The 23,474-nt window shown below is 36.5% G+C and overlaps 1 protein-coding gene across 2 annotated transcripts in view; it reads right to left on the reverse strand.

Annotated features, from left to right (window-relative positions):
* The window catches only part of LOC131428532 (RNA-binding protein asd-2), a 361,605-nt gene that overhangs the window by 226,507 nt on the left and 111,624 nt on the right, over positions 1–23,474 (reverse strand). Inside the window, exons 2-3 of one of the 2 annotated variants that reach the window (XM_058592533.1) lie at positions 19,941–20,310; positions 19,315–19,876 (exon numbers count right to left, since the gene is read on the reverse strand). In XM_058592533.1, the coding sequence (XP_058448516.1) occupies positions 19,315–19,405 (91 nt within the window). In that variant the 5' untranslated portion in view covers positions 19,406–19,876; positions 19,941–20,310. Of the gene's footprint in view, positions 1–19,314; positions 20,311–23,474 lie in introns of both variants that reach the window. The other variant, XM_058592534.1, reaches the window with a different exon arrangement.

Raw genomic sequence — 23,474 nt, forward strand, 5'->3', positions numbered from 1 at the left:
TAGTGAAAACAGATAGAGCAGATACATATTTTCTATGAAAATATCTGGCATCTCTGTGCACAGCCGATGGAACACACACATTCAACAGTGTTATGGTGACGAATAGCGGAAATAAACCAGTGCTACTAGATTTCCCACAATGGTTATTTGATTAGTATTTAACACGCTCTATTTGGTAATATTAGAATAGGAAACAGTTTTATTTATATATAAATATCAATGATATAATTAAACTAATGTCACGGATACCAAAAAAAAAACTTATTGATGATAATTTAAAGAAGAAAAAATATTTTTTTTTATTTAACATTATGAGAAAACTTGGCAAACTTGCGATACGAAATGAGACGAAAACAAAGCGCAATCAAGTGAATTAAGTGCAAATTTTCATCTCATATTTTTCATGGCTTTTATTGCTTATTAGGTAATTTCAGAAGCCTTTAATCGTCAAGTGGAAAGTGAACGTTACTTACTATAAAGTCATCCAACATTGAATAGTGGTATAATTATGTGAAATAGTGATTATGTTTTGAGACGAATCGACTAGTAAATATTCAGAAACATGATGAATTGTAAAAATTTTGACGAAGCTGGTTCCCAAATCAAAAAGAGAGTTTATTTTAAATGAAAAAAGCGATCGTTGAAGGTTTTTACTATTTTTTTTTCAATTGGAAAGTGTGGCAAAACCTAGAATAAATGTTTTAAAACGTTCCACAGTTTTGTTCTGGTACGTTTAAAGATATGATTAATGTTCAAAGTTATGAGGTGAAGGAATGAGATGGAAATTGGAGCTGAGATAAATTAGGGAGCCCTTACACTACTTGTGGTTTATTCCGAAGAAATAATTTTTAAAAATAGTCTTCATTTTAACGGTTCCTCGAAAATCATGACGTCTTTATCAACCACATTCAGTTAATTCTGACAAAGTTTTCCGTATATTACATTTATCTGCCGGAAAAATTTAAAACTAAAATTCCGTGTTGGTTGTTGCCGTTCCGGTAGTTATTTGGAAGAAGTGTGGAGGTTAGATTAAAAAAAAAAGTTTTGAAAAAAATAGTGATTGAGTAAAATACTAAATTAAATTAAATATCTGAAAGGACCTAATCATCAGCATATTTCCAAACGTTTACTATTCTAACTAACTGAAACCACTCAACGTGACGTTTTTAGAATTGACAGAAGTTAAAAAGCTTATAAACGAAATCTAACACGAATGGTCTATAGGCTTAATTCATAACTGTGTAAGAACTTAAGAAGAGCCCCGGCCTTAACAAACAACAAAGTTAGTGCCAAGAGGACATCAAGCAGGAAGTAATTTAAATTTTATGAAATGCATATTGAATGGCATCCGCGTAAAAAAACTGCGTAACTTGAGAAATCCGCGTAACTTCGGATATCTGCATAAAAAATAGCGACATCTTCGGAAATCCGCTTAAAACCCTCGATACTTCGGAAATCGGTGTATAAAAACGAGTAACTTCGAAAATCATCGTGAAAACGGCATAACTTCAGAAATCCGCCTAAAAAAATCGCGGACCTTCGGAAAGCCGCTTAAAAAATACGCGAGTCACATCGGAAATCAGATTAAAAACCGTTTTTAATCCACCTAGTGGTGTAATGATGCCTTTCGATTTGTAAACAGCTATGTCAAGTTAATATAGATTTAAATGTGGCAACCCTGCACGCTGTACAAAGTTGAATAAAGCACGCTGTGGGCAAGGTGGGTGCGTTTTCTTCTTCTTCCGTACCAGCAAGTACCGATGCGTATGCGTACCGAATTTACATAATTTTGTATGACAGTTTGAAAGTTTTGATACTTATTGCCCTATAATTTCGGAACCGGAAGTCGGTCCGGATGAAATTGCGCAGTGTCTTTCAAAATGCTGAAAGCTTTAATTTGATTCATAATTTGTGAAAATCGGTTTAACAGCTGCTGAGAAATCGAAGTGAGTTCCGGTTTTGTAGCTTTTCTTCACTATTACCGGTGCGTTTGGAAGCAGAAACCGGGTACCAGTAGTCCCAAAGTAGATTTATATATCCACCAACTAACAAGGTCTGCAACTAGATGAATTTATCAGTAAATTTTAGAAAAATGTGTACCTCGTTTCGCCATCGCTTGTGAAAAAATACACATGAAATTGAAAATTTTACTAATCACATTGAAAATCGAAACCGGAAGTCGGATTTGGATCAACTTCTCGGGGACTTTTAAAAAAATTCAAGACCTTTCATTTGCATCTTAGTTTGTAAAAATCGGTTGAGAAATTTCGGAGAAAATTGAATGCGCATTTTCTCGTAAATTTGTACATATTGTATTGTACTTTCAAAACTGGAAGTCGGATCGGGATAAAATTCAATAGCGATGGAACCGTAAGACCTTTCATTTGAATCTGAGTTTGTTAAAATCGGTTCAACCAGCTCTGAGAAAATCAAGTGACATTATTTGTCACACACACACATACACACACAGACATTTGCTCAGTTTGTCGAGCTGAGTCGAATGGCATATGAAATTCGGCCCTCTGGGCCTCGGTTCAAAAGTCGATTTTCACCGTATAGCCTTTCTATATGAGAAAGCAAAAATGTATCACTTCTGCAATCTGAGAAAAAAACTGCATAACTTCGGAAATCCGCAAGAAAAAATCGCGTAACTTCAGCGATCCGCGTAAAAACCACTGCGAAAATCTGCATTAAAACACTGCGTATATTAAAAAACCGCGTAGCTTCTAAATCCGCGAGAAGTAACTTCGGAAATCCGCAAAAAATCCACGTAACTTCGGAAATATGCGTAATATCATAAATTCGCATAATTGTGGAAATCGTGTAACTTCGGAAATCCACGTATAAAATAACGCGTAAGTACGGAAATCCGCCTAAAAAACCGCGTAGCTTCGGAAGTTCACGTAAAAAGACAACATAAGGCGTAACTTCGGAAATCCGTGTAAAAACCGAGTCACTTCGGAAATACGCGTTTAAAACCCCGTATGTTCTCAGATCCCGAAATACACCTAAAAAACCGCGTAGCTTCTGCAATCCCTGAAAAAAACTCGCGTAGTTTCAGAAATCTGCTTAAAAACCGCATAATTTCGAAAATCCGCGTAACTTCGGAAATCCGCATAGTTCAGGAAATGAGCATAATTTCGGATATCCGTGTAAAAAATATCGCCTCACTTACGTCTTCCGCGTGAGAAAACGGGTAACTTTGGAAATCCGCCTAAAAAACTCACGAAGTTTTGGAATTCCGCGTAAAAAACTGCATCACTTCGGATATCTGCTTAAAAAACTGCGTTATCTCGAAGAACCGCGTAAAAAACAGCGTACTTTCGGCAATCTGCGTAACTTCTGCAATCCGTGAAAAAAAACTGTATAACTTCGGAAATCCGCAAGAAAAAACCGTGTAATAAAAAACTGCGCAAATATGCGTAAAAACACGAGTAAATTAAAAAATTCGCGTAAAAAACCGCGAAGCTTAAAAAATCCGCGAGAATTAACTAACAAAATAACTTGGGAAATCCGCTTAATTTCATAAATTCGCGTAATTTAGGACACCGTGTAACTTCGGAAATCCACGTATAAAATAACGTGTAGGTACGAAAATCCGCCTAAAAACCACGTAGTTTCGAAAGTTCTCGTAAAAAGACTACATCGCTTCCGAAATCCACGTAAAAAATAAGGCGTAACTTCGGGAATCTGCACGGAAAAGCCTGCGATCGCAAAACAACTAAAATATTAGTTGTTTTTCTGATTTTGATTGGTTAAAATTTGGTACAACTAATCGACTGTTGTTTTAACTAATCTGTCATTTTTGATTTATTGTGCTGGCAGCTTACCAACGACACTCAACAAAGACACGCAATACAAACAAGTCATGAAACGTTTCAGTTGAGCAATGCCAAACACCCTGAGCGAACAATGAAACGTTTCAATTAGATGTCACTCGTGCAATTGAGCAAAGACACAAACCCAGTAAAGTTACTTGTATGCATGAAAGCAAAAAAATGTCGCAGTTGTCTCAACCAATTATTCAGTTATTTGAACTTAAGATGCCAATTGCAATTGATATTCATTCTATTAGCCTCTTCGGGGGGCAGCTAATCGTTCACTGCTTGAACAACGAAATTTTACCTAATTAACTGCTTATATCTTTATCACTAAACTTACAAAGGATATATAAATGCACCAAAAGATTACAATTCTCAAAAGGGAACTCGCCAGAAAAATGGTCACAGGGAATTAGGAAATTATTCCTTCACTTGCAGAATGGCTCGCTGGTAAACCTAATGCTACAGATACACTTTCATAAAAATACAAATAGTACCACTTCACTTTAGCAGCAAATTTTTAAGCGTTAAGCGGTTTTAATAACATTGACATGAACTGTCCTAGAATACATTACTCTCAGATGAAATTGAAACATGTATACTGTAGGAACACATGAAAAACTTGTTTTACAATTAACTGTTATATTCTTCTGCATACTTTCACTTCCATAAAACGACCACTACGTAACTAACATAAATGACGTTCATTTACCATTGAAAATTTTCAATATGAAACGCTTCTGGTGAAATGAAGAGGTTTTTTGTTCTGCCTTCTGCTGTCTTCGTTCTCCGCCAAGTGACAGCATTTGAATACAACAATTTCGGTTACCTGAATGGTTATGACAAAATCAACAGATATGTTAGTTAAATCAACAACATTTTAGTTGAAACAACCAGGGCGTGAAACAACAATTGCAATATTGTAATTTTGTGATCTGCGGGTTCTCCGTGTGCGTGGAAAAAATGCATAACTTCGAAAATCCGTGTAAAAAAAGCCGTATGTTCTCCGATCCCGAAATCCACATAAAAAACCTCGTAGCTGCTGAAATCCACGAGAAAAACACGCGTAGTTTCGGAAATCTGCTTTAAAAACTGCATAACTTCGAAAATCCGCATAACATAATCCACATAGTTCAGGAAATGCGAATAATTTCGGAAATCCGCGCAAAAATAATCGCGTATCTCAGAAAATCCGCGTAAAAAACCATGTATCTCCGGAAATCCGCGTAAAATAAACATCGTCATTTCGGAAAACCGGGTAACTTCGAAAATCTGCGAAGCTTCAGAAATCCGCGTAACTTCGGACAGCCGCGTGAAAAACGCGTAACTTCGGAAATACGTGTAAAAACTGCAAAAAACCGTTCAGAGATCCGAAAATCCGCGTAAAACGAACCGCGCGGCTTCGGAAATCTGCGCTAAAAACACGCATAGTTTCTTATATCCACGTAAAATAACTGCATAAATTCGAAAATCCGTTTAAGCAACAGCGTAACTTATGAAATCCGCTTAAAAACTGTGTAGCTTCGAAAATCCACGTAATTTCAGAAATCCGCCTTAAAATATAGCGTAACTTCTAAAATAAACTGCAGAACTTACGCGTAAAAAAAACTATGTAACTTCGGAAATCCACATAAAAATCTGCGCTGTGCAACTTCAGAAATCCGTATATCAAAACGCGTATATCCGGAAATCCGCGTAACTTCAAAAATTCACATAAAAAATGCGTAACTTCGAAATTCTGCGTGGGAACAGCGTAATTTCCAAAAACCGCGAAGAAAATGTTGCGCTTCTTTGGAAATCCACGAAAATAAACTGCATTACATCCGCGTAAAAAACCGCATAACATCGGAAATCCGCAAAACTTTGAAAATCCGCGTAACTTCGGAAATCTGCGAAAGTTCGAAAATCACAAAATAATCCAATGGATGTTTAATGCCATCAATTCAATAGAGTTTATCATCTGGTTGATTTTACTATAAACAAAGACACATTTATATTGTTATGTTAAGATATTAATAAGTCTGTGCGATAATTATTAACTCTAATCGAAGACAATAAATCTAAATGACCGCATTGCAAAAAAAAGAGTATCAATGCCACCGTAACTCGTTCCTCTATAACAAGACGAATCAGTAGAATTTTAATTCTCATTCTTTGATCGATATATTAGAAATCTGTGACGTTTGGCTATGAAGAAGAAAACACATTTTTGAAACTACTGTTCCGCATATTGCGTTGACTAGACATGGATATCGTTCTCATAATTTGGAAACATAGCTGAAAGTGACATTTATTTCTCGTCATTTTCATTTATTTGCCCAGAATTTTACATGCTCCGAGCGTAATTTGCACTCGGCTACCAAGTGCCGCTGTATGAATTTATATTTATCAATTATTCAATGAACAGATATGAGCTCTACGGTTCAGTTGAGTAACCGATGTGCTTGTGATCGGTTCAAGTCGCGCTGCTGCTATCGATCTTTTGTTTTTTATTTCATTCGAATTCAAGACATGTTATTTTCAAAGCACACAATTTTACATATTCTGGAATATAAATTTGTATGAAATACGACGCTCCATTGATGTGCATCTTATAAGATGTAAAATCACAAGATTTTTTCGAACTGTGTAGAATTCACAGCCAATTTATCTGCGTGTAGACCTTCGACAAAACATCTGTTGTGTTTCGGATTCTGTCGATTCGTTCAGAAGTCTCCACTTTCCTTGTAATCCTGGACTGTCCTACAAGTAAAGTGAGTCCAGATTTTTCCTGAGGTCCAGTGAGCAACTCCTGTGAAAGCCTGGGGAAACAGGAATACCACAATCTGGTGCTCCTATATAATATTTCTTTTTCATGTGCAGCAATTTTCACACGGCATACCGCAGTAAATTTATTTCCTCCCAAGTGGCAACCAAACCAATTAAAATGGGTTGGTCTCAGATTTATGACCAACCGATAAAATTTGTTCTGTGTCTGGTTGGTGCACATTTATTGTTAGGTAAACGGCATGGAACACAGATAAGTTTTCCTCATTCCGTTCTCAACGGATTGTTTGCTAAAGGAAAATGCATTGTAATGGTTGAAGATAGTAAGTAAAGTGAATGAAACTTCAATAGAAAAGTGATGCATTGTGAAAAATCCAAAATCAACTATAGCAAATTCTGTAAAACTGATTAAAACTCGACAAGTGTGTATGTAACAAAAAATAACTCTATTGTGAATTGTTTTGTATCTTTACACAAGAAAATGAGCAACTCTTTTGGGATGTGTTATCGGATTTGAACGAACAAGAGAAGTACGGATGCATTGTAATGTATTTCTCATTCCTTCAGGCAGAATTCTGTTGTTTCAGAGAAACAAGAAGATAAAAACGTCACAAGAAAAACTTTCACGATAGCACGCTCAAGCACGGCCTGCTCTTTTGATAACCAACATTTGAAAGTTAAAATTTTCCCCACACTGAGAAAAAAAAAGTGAAACCCGCATCTTATTGCAAGCTGATTCACCTCGGAGTTAAAATTCGATTCTAGTCAGTCGTAAACTACTACTCTGAATTAAATTAATCTGATTGAGTCTGGCTCGAAGGGTGAACCGCTAAGAGGATTTTTGCGTCCTTAGCTGACAGAGGGTGCAAGTCGTTCTTGGTGCAGAGTTCATGAATTGCATTCGTTATGTGCAGGGAAAGTGGAACGTTGTAAAATGCACGAATTATCGGTTACCATAATGAGGTTCAGGATCAGATAAAATCGATGAAATTTTTTCTGTTTTTCTCATTTCTATGTCTCAACGGGAAAAAATGATATTTTCGGGCTTTTCGTTGCAACAGAGATAAATTAACTGGTGTTTTTTCGATTTTCGATAACAATTGAAGCGGAAGCCGTTATCCGGCGTTAATAATAAAATATGCCACAATTAATGAGATGCCATTGTATATGCTGATTTAAAATTTAATTGAATGAACCATTTACAATCTAGAACACTGCATTTATTTGTGGAACTGAATCTTTCGCCTTTGCAGTCGAATCGTTGTGTAGAATACAATTGCATGGCTATGGCAACGGTCATATTCAAACTAAGAATCTAATTAAGACTATATTTGAATACATGACTACTGAATTGTAGCTCCAGCACCTATCCTACGGATCCACCATGCAGTTAAATGATTTAAGGTATGCAACATTATTCGAGGGATTTTTCGATGCATGGTGGAAAAAATTGTCCGTTCATGTCTAAACAAAAAACGTTATGACTGTTTCCACAACCAACAGAAATTAACTGTCAAAGATAATACTGAAAAGTGCGGAACGACAATCTTAATGGCGGCTTAAGAACAAAATTCGCCTAAATCATACCGAAAGCAACTATTTATGGGGTATTCCACGCAAAATCAGCCACTAGGGATGGTACTCGAAAGGCAAAGTATCGATACCTAGGGTATCAGGATACCGAAATTTTAGGTATAGATACAAGGTAACAAAAGGCAATAAAGTATCGATACCTGTAAATATCAATTGATACTTGTGCAGCAATCATTTCAAAATACAATAAAATGGTAGACTGTGATGTTATATTTTATGATGTACAGAAAGGTGTTTCCATACACCAATAAAAGAATTGTAACAATCTCAATGTAGATATACTGTACATCAAATGTAATAATTTTCTGTTTTCAATAAATATTGCGGATAAATTACACGTTATCACATCGAAACAATGTTTTGAGTAGATTAAATCAGCTTGGCTGAATACTTAGACAATTCTGATAGGAAATTATGCATCGTTCCGAGTAATATTACAACCAATGTTGCATAATTTCATATCAGAATCATATACAGTTTAAGGGGTTACACCACTGTAGAAAAAAAAGAGAAGGACTTTTTTAGAGAATTATTTTGGGATTAAAAAAATGGAATGATCCGAATTTTGTATAAAGCACTTTTTAATATGTATATTTATATACAAAAAAATGATCAGTTTAAAAAATTTAAAAACAAAATGGCGACTTAACGGCATTTCCGCGGAAGAATTCATTCTGTGTAATCGAGGACACCGAAATCTACGTGAAACGTTGCAAGCAAGATCCGAGATCTCGATTCAAGTAGAAAAAATGATAATAAAGATATTGGGCCGTATGAATAAAATATAGTAAAGTCTTTTGTGTGTAATATCTTCTCAAAAACAAAGTCCACAGAGTATAACGGGGTTTGGTATGAATAAAAAACAAGTTCGAACATGTAGTTAATGCTAGTTCCGAATTTAAGCATTCACTGCATACCGTATCGACACAGAGCCGGAAAAGCTGGCATAAGCATGCACAAAGCAAGAAACGTACTTACATCTGTAAAAATGCCACTTTTTTAATTTCTGTACTTCACTTTATCAGCAAACACACGAGCAGCAACCTCTAGAGTTACCTACCGAAAACTTGTAGTAAATACTACAGTTTGTAGCATGTTTTGACATGAACGAATGGGCCGTATGAATAAAACGTAGCATGCTTGAATTTCGGTAGTAAATGCTACGTGTGGATCACGTTTCAGCTTCATCACAACTGCTTTGATGAAAAGCGAAATATAAATCAAGCAATGTTTACAACAAGGGCTAGAGCCAATGACTCGAAGCCATGGGAATCTTACTGCTTTCTGATTATGCGAAATAAACAGCAGAATAGTACACCACCAAAACTGTTACATTTGTTCCTAAAACATGAACCAATCAATTTAGATTTTTTTTCGTTGACGAAAACTCTCAGGCATCATAGGAAACTTTTATGAAATTTCACTTAATTTCTTGAGATCTTTTTGAAACAAAATCAAACAATGTTTTTTCTTAAATAGTAGTTGATTTCTGTTGCGATGGGTTAGTATGAAAAATACTCAGTTCAAGTTCTACTTTCTTATTGTACAAAGCCATCGCAAAAAATAAGAATTTCCGTTTTATCTAAAACCTAAAAATCTATTGGTGAAATTCAAATTATGAGTCTCTAAGAATTATAGTTTCTATTGATTGCAAACGATAGAAGTATGAGAACATATTTTGATACAATAAAATCTCAATTTACGCGAAATTTAATTAACGCACCCACGACTTTGCGCGTAAATTGAGGTTAGAGTGTATACTGAAACGTTGAAGGCATAAAAGAAATTTTAAAATTTCCGATCCTGTACCGTTTTTTTAGATTCTACGGAAATGTTGGACAAGTTCAAAATTGTAGTAGATATCAATTGAGTTTGTTTTATATGTACATAAAAATTATTTGGATCTATGTGTTCATTCTTTAGTACAGCACAAAAATCGAAAAAAAATCGAAGCCTCCATTTTTGAGTAAATTGTAAATGAATTATTTTTTTCCCGTTATGGGCTACTCTGGCCGAGGGGGTGGTTACAACGATCCGCACTTTCCATACCGGACGAACTAGGCTATGGTGCCCAAATGAACACTAGTAACGAAGAAGGAAACCGGCCTATCATTGAAAGGCTCCCTCCAGCATGTAACCCAAGCGACAGATTCCTTTAAATAAATAAATAGTATGATTGAAAATTAGTATGTAAAACAAGAGTAACTAAACCACCTATTATTAATAACGAATCGTATGAACAACAAAGATGAAAGGCCAAAGGGTCAATACACTTGTACTGTAAAATGTTGATGTAATACACAAAAATAAGATTAATAAACAGATATTTATGCAAAAAAAAATTATTCCTTTACGGTTATCAATTTGCAACGAAAGATACGAATATCTTCTATTGCAAGTTCACCAGAGAGTTTGTCACTTGGGCAGGAAGTGTGTTCTTCACCCTGTAACCAGTCAATCATTGAGTCGTGCGTCTGTATCGTATTAGTATTTTGTCATCCTACCAACTGCTTCTGTGTCCTAAATGTCCTCGTCGATGAGACTTTGGAAAATTTCGCTTTGTATCCGCTTCGGTCTTGTCCCTGCTTTCCTTTATAGTCTTTTATGTCTGAAGCGGTACAAACGATTATTTCTTTAAAGTTCCTAAATAGATGTAGATATGTTTGGTCTACTAACACTATCCATTCTAATCTGCTCTGATTGTTTCTATCTTTGTCGAAGTTACGTTACATTTCCTTTTTCCCATTGCATCGCTTTTTTGACTATGCCGGAGAAACCTGTTAATATCTCAAGCTGATAATTTATCAAGAATAAAGAAATAATAATAATTACTACAACAATAATAATAACAATAATATTTATAATAATACAATAAAAACAACAATAATAATAATGATAATAATGATAATAATAAAAGTAATAATAAAAATAGAAATATTGTGACTTACCAAAAGTTAATATGTCATCAAATGAGTTATTACATGAAAATACCTATTTTTCGTCGTTTTACTGAGGCTCTTGATTTGTTTTCAATTTCCTTTTAATATTCCTGTGGCACCCTAGGATTTTTCCGCTCAATATCGTTTTTGTCTATAATCTTTTATTTTGATAGTTTCTCGTGATAAAAATGAAATAAAATCAGGTGTTAGTAAGCTTGTTAAATTATATAATGTAAGGATGCGCATTTAACACTAGATTGCCCAGGAAAGTCACAATATGTAAACAATGGAAGGATTGCTTGAAATTCTGTGAACTTTTTTGATTCTTTATTTAACGATATATGCACTTAGACACACTGCGCTAGCTTTTATTTATTCTGTTACAGTTTATATTATTGACTTTCTCTCTTTCAATCATTTTGACTGCTTTTGAGCAATTTAGGTCTAAACTAAGTTTTGGGCCTTCTAGTGTTGAGCACGTATCCAGGAAACAAGAACTACATGTATTTCGTGATGAAATACTAGGTGTGATTGGATGAAATGGTCCACGTGAACCGTTCTCTTCCAGAAACACACATCTCACACTCTTAGTTAGGAGGTGACATCTGTGTCCAAGTTGGAGAAATCTAAGTACATTCAAACCTTTCCCGATTTGAGAGTGTATTCACACCTGATTAATCAGTTTCGCCGTCATTGAAATTTGTAAACATTACCGATACCGAACCGGATCGGAAAGGTTTGAGAGTTCCTTAACGGTTCATAAGATGTCAATTTACTCCTATTCCTGATAACAATAGTCCTCCTTTTAGAATTAAATTCACCAAGTTCAGGACGAATATGATATATAATTATTCATCCCAACTGGATCAAAATAATTCAAATTGGTGACCAATTCCAGGCATAAGAATGCTCGAAACCACCTAATGACCTATTGTCAATTTCAAATCCAGACAACATAATAATTTTCATCTTTTACATTTATAAGCGAACGATCGATATGGTCCGGTATGATCCGACTTTGTCAATACGCGAAGTGTAAATTGACACCCATCCCCATCCGCCAAGCGGGGGTACGCGCCCTTGTAGCTCATCATCAAAAGTCCAGGGAGTAAATTGTAAATAAATTGATTTCCAAATATAAAAAAATATAAATTATATTATTCAATAACGTAACTGTTCTGACTTGAAGTTTTTAGGCAATATATTTCCGCTGATAGAAATTGAATGTTTTTCTACAATTTTTTTTTATGTTTCGAGAGAATATATAATTTTATTCATCAAAACAATCTTTATTATAATGATTCTAACAATTTAGAGCAAAAAATGTACAAGTCATCGCTTTTATTTTTGATTTATGAGTTGAAAATATTTTTTTTGTAATATTTGTCAATATTTACATTTACACAGTATATTTTGTAACCGTTTGTTACAAAGTCCTCTGATTATTTTTAGTATATGTTTAAATGTTATTTGTACTGTCACGTTTCTAAATGTTAATAGAAGGGTTTATTGTTAGTAGGGTTAGTCAAATTAAAATGATTAAAAATTGTTAGATTATATGTTAATTGTAAAACTAGGATTAGTAGGGTTAAATGAATAAAAACACACAATTGTCAAAACACTAAAACAACACAGTGGGTACAAATGAACACCGAAGCGTATAACAGAAAATGTAAGGTGGCGGAAAGCTGTTCTACGGCTGATGAAGTACGATTGCGCGGCACACTAATTGTTCGCGCCTGGAAGGAGGTAAAAACAACCGCCAAATTTCAGTGAATAGGAAGGAGAAGAGCAATCGAACCCAGAGCAAAGGTTCAGAATTAATCTGGCGTTCGTGTGCTGAGGTTCAGTAGAGCAGTGAAAAGTTTGAAGATTGTGGTATTTTATATAAATTGTGAGGTGTGATAATAATTCGTTCAGGTAATTGTATAGAGCTTACGTAAACTGAACAGAAGCCAATTGTGCCAGTCCGGGTAAAACTAATACCCGTATTACATATACCCAGTGTTGGTGATTGCCGAAAATTTCACAGAAGCTGCTATATTGCTATCTATATAGTATACAACATTTTCAATCCGGTAGAAGATGCTACAAGAACTCGAGTCTCTCAATGCATGAACCACGAGAGAATTTTTCTACATTCCTTCGCTCCACTTCATACTCTGAGTATTTCTCGGCCCTTAAAAAAAATTGCAGTCTGATAATGATCGCCGCTGTGTGGAATTTACCAAGAGAGAATCGCAAGTTGACAATTATCGCAGAAAATCGAATCGATGATTCGACTTGATGATTCTCATACTAGGTTGCAATATTTCAAAACCCTTGTGTGGAGCTTTCACATACATTTTCATAGACACAACTTATACAAAGATTATATGCAAATCGTTAGAATAAGCGGCAATAGTAAAATGATTCTATCGCAATTATCAACTGCCTGTATAGAATCGGATCGCGAAACGAGAATAAGCGACCGTTTGTTGCTTCAGAGAAGATCCCCACAGCGGCGTGCCAACCTTTGATTCTCAGAAATATCATCGAGAGAAATTCGCTCTCGCACTGGTGTCGATTCTATGTTAAATGACCCATGCCGGGTTTTTGTTGTTGCGATGATTTTCAACTCTTTTTGATGGCACTGATTCAATCGTTGAAGAGTTGCCAGCGAACGTTCATTGATACGATAAAAGCCATCCTTGCATATACCCTCACAGGACCTTTTGGTATATTTATTGATCGCCTTGGACTGAAGGAAAATCTTCCCAAGGTAGCACACGATTCGACCTAGTGAGCCCTGGATGCTCACTACGTCTAACCCGTCAAAGACCAGCGATTGTTCTCTGGCCTTGGGCCATAACTGCAAAGGAGAACATACCCCTCTCGGCACGGTCATTCCGGTATCGTCCTGGGCCTGTCGATTTCCGTCAAAGAGGGAAGACGCCAGTACTAACCGTAACTTTCAACCTAGAACACACCAATTTCGACCAACCGGAATTCTACGCCAGCCATAGTTCCCGTACAACCGCACCGTCTGTAGCAGCCACGCGAGCGCTCGCCGGACCATCCCAATTCACCTAACAACAGCATTGGTACGTACCAGGAAAACCCCACAGCACTCACATACACTCACACTTACAGATTGAAAAAAATAAATAAAATAAAGTAAATCCAATAAATCCGTTTTGTTAGTCCAAATACATTTCATCTTTAATTCACAACCCATATTCAGACAGGTGACAGTACCCTACAATAACAGTTCGGCTGAAAAGTTGGTATCGTTTAATAGAAACTATTTGTCTATTTAATAGAAATGATTTGTCCTTGGTCTCAGAAAGCCTCAGTTTCAGCGAATACCTCTTCATTGCTACTAAATTTTTTACCAGCGAGCATTCTCTTGAGGTCTGAGAACAGGAAAAAGTCACTGGGGGCCAAATCTGGAGAAAACGTTGGATGAGGGTGCAATTCGAAGCCCAATTCGTTCAATTTCAGCATGGTTTTTCGTTGTTATTTTTGATCGATTGTGAGCTCACGCGGCACCCATTTTGCACAAAGCTTTCTCATATCCAAATATTCGCGAATAATATATCCAACACGTTCCTTTGATATCTTTAGGGTGTCAGCTATCTCGATCAACTTCACTTTACGGTCATTGAAAATCATTTTATGGATTTTTTTCACGTGTTCATCGGTAACAGCCTCTTTTGGACGTCCACTGCGTTCATCGTCTTCGGTGCTCATATGACCAGTACGAAATTTTGCAAACCACTTACGAATTGTTGCTTCGCTCGGTCCAGAGTCTGGATAACACTCATCAAGCCATTTTTTGGTATCGGCGGCACTTTTTTTCATCAAAAAATAGTGTTTCATCAACACACGAAATTCCTTTTTTTCCATTTTTTTCACAATAACAAAAGTAGCTTCACTCAAAATGCAATATCTCACAAACTAATAATCAGACAGCTGTCAAATTTATACAGGTATCTTTTGAAGGTTGGTACTAACTGAAAATGGTATGGATTTAATTCTAGTGTCGCCCTCTCATAGAAACGATACGAACTTTTCAGCCGATCTGTTAGTTGTTCGCGAAGCCCCTCCGAGTACCCAGTAGTAAGCCGACCCTGAGACCCAGCTCGAGGGGTCTCTTGTTATTGAGCTTTTCCGGGATACACAGTAGAATAGTTACAATTTTCAGGTTGTTTTTTATGGTGCAAAAACATCAGCTTAGCATAAATTGTAGCTGGGTTGACTAGCAATCGAATAATGTATAAAAACATATAGGTAATCGCTTTGAATTCAGAGATATTTACGATCATTGTAAAAAATCCCATCTTTTTTGTGGTCTTCTGTTTACAGTTTTCCCAATAACTTTAGGTAGACAACTCTATTTTACGTATGTTTTAGTGCATTTTATTTCTGAAACTAGTACCATTTGAATGGTGAACATATTTCGAAGATCGGTTGACTAACAACAAAGTTATGACGCGAGAAAGTTTAAGTTCTCAAAATTCTATTCACAATGCTGTTGCCGCATAAATGCAGATCGGACATATTTTGTGCGTGAAAAAAAAAAACTTGGAACGGGAAAAATCACATTTTCATTGATTTTTACTAACCGATTGTCAATAATGACATACTTAAAATAATCTGCGAACTGTACAAAATTCGAGGGTGTGAAATTTATTGAGATCCGTTGGAAAACAGCTGAGCTATGACAGCTCAAAGTTACCGTTGCAACTTTTTTTTTGAGGCTTGGTATTAGGAGTGTTAATGTACAAATAGAGATATTCCATTCCAAGTGTCGCAGTTTCAGAAGTTCAGAAGAACTACAGAGTGATTTTCCATATTGAAGTGAGACGTATTCACGTCAAAAAATGTCACAGGGCCTAAGTTTATAAATTCTGTTTTGTGCGAATGTTCGTACTGTGCATCATGATGCGATATTTTTTCATGTGCATGACGCGAAGCCTTTCTACACCGTCCGAAGCAGAACTGCTACTGAATGACATGGGAGTCGTGAAGCAACGACAAAAACCGTTGACGGTGCTAGAGGAATCAAGAGGATGACATCATGATGACGTGCCGTGATTGGCTCGTGAAAGCATAGGTTAATTCAAACGAATTTTTCAGCGAAGTACTATTGAAATTCCTAAACGCACGGAACCACCCGCGATCCCATTTCAACCAGAATATTAGTTGATTTTCTGAATTCGATTGGTTAAAATTTGGTACAACTAATCGATTGTTGTTTTAACTAAACTGTCATTTTTGTTTTTCGATTAGTAGAAACGATGGATGAAACAACTAATTCAACTGTTTGAAAAAAAATGCTGTCAATTAGTGAGGACACATACCTTTCAATTTCAACAAATATTTTAGTTGAAATAACTGGTGTTGTTATTGAAACAAAATTCTGTTAGTTGAAAAATAAATCGGTTTTATTTGTTTGTTTGATTTGAGATTAGTAAAGATCTAAATTCTAAAAAAATACTTCTGATTCGATCGGAAATGATTGATGTAGAAAAACGTTTTTAATCAGCAAAAGTGCCCGGAGGGGCGAGTAAATTAGCGAAATAATTAAATTTACCTAAAATGATGCCTTCAAACGGTTTAACTGAAGTTATGCACTGATAATTTTAGTCAATTTATATGAGCTTGGGTGCATCAACCGCTGGGAATTGGAATTTTGCGACGGCAATTCAAACGCGCCATTCGATCGCAGCGCGTTCTGTGCGTTTGAAACCCTTCGCTCCTGTTACTTTTATAAATTAAATTCATGTCAAAAAGCGTTTTATTGCTAATGCATGAACATCACCATCGGTAACAAACAGTTGGAAATAAAACAGTCTGCTGGAAGTAAATAATGATCGAATTTGAAGCATAAAATTTTTGCGCATACCTGAAAGATTACGAGATGATCATTCATTAACATTTTCTAATTTGTCACCAAATCTTTTTCATCTCAAACGAGGTTAACTTGATCACAACACCGCTGTTAGATAAACACTTGTTATCATAAATTTCTTAAATCAAATGAACACAATTGCACCAAACGCTTTAACCATCGATGTTGTTTTCATTGACATTTTGAAGCGATTTCAACTAAAAAAGTTGTTGATTTTGCATTGCGATTATTGTTTTGCTTTCAACTGTCTCCGGCATTTGACAGCATTCAAAACAACATATTTTTCAGCTACTTGAATATATGCAAATCAAAAACCATTTTGGTTGAATCAAAAAGAAATTAGCTAAATCAATTATCGCAAAAATCAAAAATTGCGATATCGCAATTTTATGATCGAAGGGTTCTCCGTGCGACGTTGCAACAGGCGTTTAAGTTAAATATTTCCGAATCGATTGGCAGTTAAATTACATAAATTCATCAACAAATTATTAAATTATAAGCGCTTAAAATTCCGACAGATAAAGGTTACACGGCTAGTTTTATAGGTATCAATTGATACCCGGCACCGTATAGTAAAACTGACTGACACTTAGTCTCATTTCGGTTTTCGCCGGATTTGACCATCGATGAAATCGATTTTGATGCAATATCTTTCGCCACAATGACGACGAGCACTTGTAACTAATTGGAAAACAAATCAAATCGAATGAAAAATGTTAATTATTTGTTGAAATTGAACAGTAACATTCGTGACCGTTCCATATTATTTTCAACAGCGAATTTGCGAAGTCAATATTATTTCAATCTATGTCAAGCGAACAACGCTGTACCTGTTCAAATACAGGCTCAGTGAATTGGAAGATCCAACTCCACAGAGCCCCAGATGTGGCATGGCCATCATCAACGGGAAGATGAATCTCCGATAAACCACGACTCATATCGGCAAGCTGCAGTTGGCAAGCCACGTGTCGATTTCAGAGTCACCACCTCCACCACCACCGTCGGAGCATCGGAGAAGGTGAATCACGCAGCCAGATAATTTGATTACCTTGTCAGGTGCATGACGTCTCCGGGCAGTCTTCGCGTAATTGAACCGCCCGTCAGTCGAGAATAAGACGAATAGCGAGTTTCCCTTTAGCCCGAAGCTATACACGAGTCTTGATTGTAATTGAGTTCCACCGTTGCCAGCGTTCGGGCGGGAGCTTCAAACAAGAATAACTTTATAAATTTGTCTTTTCCGGGGGTAGCGTGTACCTTAAAATATGCACCGCAAATCGAAACTTTGCGCCAATCTTCATTTCCCGGGAAGCCACTTCGGGGGCTTGGAAAAACTATTTCGCATTCCGAACTTTACTCCTTGGATTCAACTCACTTCCCCAAAATACATATTTATTTTCAATTTGAGCCCTACCTCGGATTTCTATAGCAAATTCAAACGATGATGGCTAAAAGGGCCGTTGGTGTGGCGTGGCGTGGCGTGGAAAATCCTCGGAATTTAAAAGCATAACTTGTTTCTTATTTTGAATACCAATGCGGTTAGAAGCCGTGGCAGGCCCAGCCAGAGAAAAAAAAAACTTTTCTTCCTTCCCAATCTTTCACCGACATATGCCATCATATCCTGCGGAGTGGAAGTAGGGAAAAAGTTTTTCCATTTTCCACCGGCAGGAAAAGTCAACGAAATCACAGGGCAAACAACGTCATAAAGATGGTATGGATAAATGTAAAGTTTTTTGATCTGTCGCTGTCTAGTTCCCGGATTCGAGCGGCTGGCTGGTGGCGGTGAGCGCCGAAGAGGGCGAGAATGGTGTGGAAAACCATATGCGGAAAGGTTCGCTATTGCTTTTCGAGTTTTTTTTTGTACCGAAAAGTCGAAAGCTCCCATGTTTTTTTCTTTTTCCGAATCGACAGAGTCGTGTGTTGTTTTTCAATCATGTTTCGTTGTTGAATGGTAACGGAATAAAAAAAAAAACGTAACTCGCCTAGCAAAGCAAAAGTTTCCCGTTGTTAACCCACAGAACGAGGGTTGCGTGGCAACGATACTCAATTACCAATCAAATCGGTTTCAGATCATGCCAACAAAGTAATTTGAAATGGAAATTTCGCTCGTTGCTTAAATAGTCTTGACGTGTCGGTGCGACACATCAATAGCAAAACTTTGATTGACAGTAGAATAAAGTTTGTCCCGGTATCACAACAAATTAAAGACCCATCATTCCGGAATGTCAAACCCGGAATAATACTTCCATCTGGTGCTGAAATGGGAGGGATGAAAAAAAAAACCAAATGGAAATTCACTCACCTGAGCTACTATTACTGTTCCTCGAGGACCGGTCCTCATGCAGGACCAGCGTCGTTTTCAGCATCCCATCCATTATCGTCGGTATTTCCATTATTGTGGGGTCCTGGTTTAATTTTATTCAATTTTTTTCTCTCTGCCCCAGTCAGAAAATTCTGCGGTCGGCAGGTGTTTCGCGGTTTTACGATTACTCTGATTGACACTGGTTACCACCTTCTTACTCCGACCGTCGCGTCGGGCCTACCGCGAACCGTATGCTTCCGAATACCGAATACACAATCGCAACAAAAAAAAAACGGATGGAAATTCTACGAGCACTTTTTTTTCTGGTAACTTGAAACCGAATTTAATTTCACGTCCTTTCCGCAAACTGACCGAATCGGCTTACCCACAAACGTCCGACACAAACGACCGCGTGCGTATGTGTGTGTGAGTGTGGGTCACCACTAATTCCTCACTGTCCAACCGTCAGGACAAACGCACCGTTGGTGGTGGTGGTGGTGGTGATGGTGATGGTGATGATGGCAACAAACACAGTAGCCAGATCTAATTAGCCTGCTTTGATCTGCGACGGAAAAAAAGCGCGGCAATCAAGTGTTCGACATTAATTGCACACCTATTAGAGTTACCCTTCGTTTACGGGGCAGTTTAGTCCGAAAGGGGGACTGAACTACCGAAAACTTTCCCAGCAACACCGGTTCCAGTCACGTCCCAAGGCTGACGATTGCTGCTTCAGTAGCACGTCGCGGTAAGGTGGAAAAACTTTAACATCATTATACAAGTCGGGAACGACCGGGAGTTTACGTATGTGCAGGGGGAGAGGGTACCTGGGGTGCCTGGGTTGCCTCCAACGGTTACGATCCGGCCGCCAATGATGACTGAACTATCGTTTACCAGTTTCGTTCAGTGTGTGGTTTTCTTCACCAGCTGTTTGGTATTTTGTTTTTCAGGCTTAGCACAGTTTTTGTTCGATTCCGATGAAAAGTTCAACCGATGCAACTGGAATGATAACAAAAAAAAAATTGTTGAGAAAATAATATTAGTTTAGTCGGACTGTGGAACGAGTGGTTTTGTTATACACGATACTTTTGTGAACGATACTTTTTGTGGTCTTTGCACGCAAAGACTGAAATCAGCTTTTCGGCGAAAAAATTAGTTGATTTGCTGATTTTAGTTAGTTATTTTTTAGGACAACTAAAAAATTCTTATATTTGCTAATTCAGATTTGTTATTTTTGAACCCCTTAATAATGCTAAAAAGTTGGTTGAATTTGCTAATTTTTCAGTTGATTTTGCAACATTTACATGCTGTCATTTCTTAGCAAAGACACACTCCACTTTCATTCAACTAATATTTTTTAACAAAATCAGCAAAACTATGATTGATTTTAACAAATAATTAATGTTGATTTCAGTAAAAAATGTTGTTGAATTAAGTGATATTGTTGTTAATTTCAATGAAAATTGATAGTTAATAATAACAATAAACCTTCTTGAGTTAAGTAAAATATATACTGATTCCAACTAATACGAACTGTTAATTTTAGCTACAGCCAAAATGAGTCCAATTAATTAATTTATTTTAATTGGAATTGTCAGTTGATTTGATCATGAACTTTCTTGAGTTTAATAAATTTATTTCTATTTATAATGTGAATAATTGATTTTGCACTATAAACTAATAGCTGCTTTCCTAAGTTTGTAAAAGGCCTCTTAACAAAAGAAACAATACATATGGGTACGGTCCTGATTATAACTCATTTTATCTAATTTGTTGAATTCTTATGCACTGTAAAAATGATTTGCTTCTCCAAAGAAACATTTTGTTTGTTCATTGTAAACTCTCACTTACAATCACAAAGCGTAATTACAAACGATCTGCTTTGGTTAGGCACTGAATGTAATAAATGGCCAATGAAAATGTCTTACCATTTCGGATAGTAGCTCTTTGATTCATGTGTCCTACTCTATTGTTGTAGATGCTGCTTGTAACATCACGGTAAATTTTCCAAATGACCGTACAGGGAAGTGTCAGTTTTGATTTGTTTACGATGGTTTACGATTATTGAGCGACTAAACGAGTATATTTTCGTTTATTTACGCATGTACTAAGCGGAAACCAAAGCATTCAGATGTCGTCTCATACAAAAAGTTCAAAGATAGAAGTCGGAATGGCAAAGCAAGCGTAGAATATGCAATAAACATGTACTTTCTGCACTGGTCACAGAAATGATTGTTAGTTAATCTTTTAATAATTCACTGATAGCTGAAATCACTCCACAAATAAACTTGAACCAAGCAACTTTACAGCAGTTTTACATATCGGTCAGTTAGAAATTTCAAAATCTATATATAAAATATATCAAAATAATTTCAACAAGACTATCCTGTTTTGTTTTTCAACGAATTGTGTTGCTTTGACACTTCTCATGAGTTTTTGACTAATAAACTTGTCAATAAAACCAATTGCATTCTTGTTTTCTTTGTGCTGTCTTTTTGCAGTGATGATGACAGCCAAACAGCGTTAAACTATTTGATTTTAACAACAAAATTAGTTGACAACGAGAATTTCGTGTGGGATTGAAATGTTGCTGGTTTGTGTCCAGGATTTTCGCCATCTAAATATATTCGCTAAAAACAAGAACTTTTTTCAGCAAATTAAATTCTGAATATTAACCAATTTATTAGTTATTTTGGCAGTTTTGATGTTAAAATCAACTAATTCAAAAACAGTAATACCAATTAGGCGCAAAGCTAATTTCGGTCGTTCCGTGTGGATATTTTCTCTCTTAATATTTCATACGTTCGGTTGCTGAAATCACGATCAGTTCTCGGTTCAATACAGTATTGGATTCTTAATCCAGTTGAATTCATTAGACATCTGATCGACATGGCTGGTGAAAGAGGTGGGTACGGTGGGTAGTACTACCCACCCGAAAATTCCAAAGTTGGGTAATTACCCACCTGAAGTTTCCAGCGAAAAGCAATGGTAATAAGAGTATTATTTATACCAATAAGAATATTTTTATTGTTACACGGAATAATAAATAAAATCAAAATTATAAAATACGAGTACTCAAGAAAGAGTAAGGATGTGAAGATATATAACAGTAAGGTAAGAAACCATAAGCAAGCAGAAGTCTTTTAGTAACTCAACATTCGCCTTCTAGTAGAGACGTTGAGCTTAATGTCGTTTTTCATTGAGAACACTCGTGGAGTGTTTTGCTCGATTCGTGCACTTTTCGTGCAGTCGGGCAATCAAAACAGGTGCACTGTGTTTCATTGATTTGCACCGCACGAAAATAATGCACTTTCGGGGCAATTCGCGGGCAACTATTTTGCACTCGTTTTCTTTTCCGAGCAGCATGCGTGCAAACCAAACTTTACAAAACCGTTTCATTGATCGGCTGTCAGGGCAAAACACTGGCACCGAGCGAGTGAAATCAATGAAAAACGACATAAGTATCTCATCAATGCAAATAAAACAGTACTCAACCGTCGACTTACACTCGTTCGATGTTGCCGTAGAGAAGGAAAACAACTTACTCATTCGAGCCAATTATTTTTCTTTGGAGTATCCTTTTGAGATCAGCAAAGGACAAGTAGTCGCTGGGACTGGGTTATTGAGAATATGGTGGATGAAGAAACAGATCGGAGCCCAATTCGTTCAATTTGGCCATTGTTTTCATTGACTTGTGGCACGGTGCATTGTCTTGGTTAAAGATAATGGTTTCTTCCTCGTATGAGACTGTTTATTCGATTTCGCTCTTTAAACGCATAAATAATTCAATAAAATCACTTTTTATGGTACTTTCCTTTCTAAAATAGTCGATGTTAATTATCCTCGACCATCTAAAAACTGACGCTATGATTGTTCCGGCTACCTGTTGCGTTTTTGGATGGCTTTCTCAGTCTGAATGCGGATATGACTTCGGAGAAAAATGTTGGATCCATGTTTTGTCCATTGTTTCATACCAACGCAACAAAACGCAAGAATTCCTTTTTATTGCGACTAAACAGTGCCAAACGGCTCTCTGGATCGTTGATGCATTGTTGCTTTTGTTCTATTGTGAGTGAATATGGCACCCTTTTGGAAAAGACCATTTTCATGCTCAGATTTTCGCGTAAGATCGTAAAATAATATCCGGTTGATGTGCTAACCAT

This window comes from Malaya genurostris, chromosome 2 (genome assembly GCF_030247185.1).
Source record: "Malaya genurostris strain Urasoe2022 chromosome 2, Malgen_1.1, whole genome shotgun sequence".
NCBI lineage: Eukaryota > Metazoa > Arthropoda > Insecta > Diptera > Culicidae > Malaya > Malaya genurostris.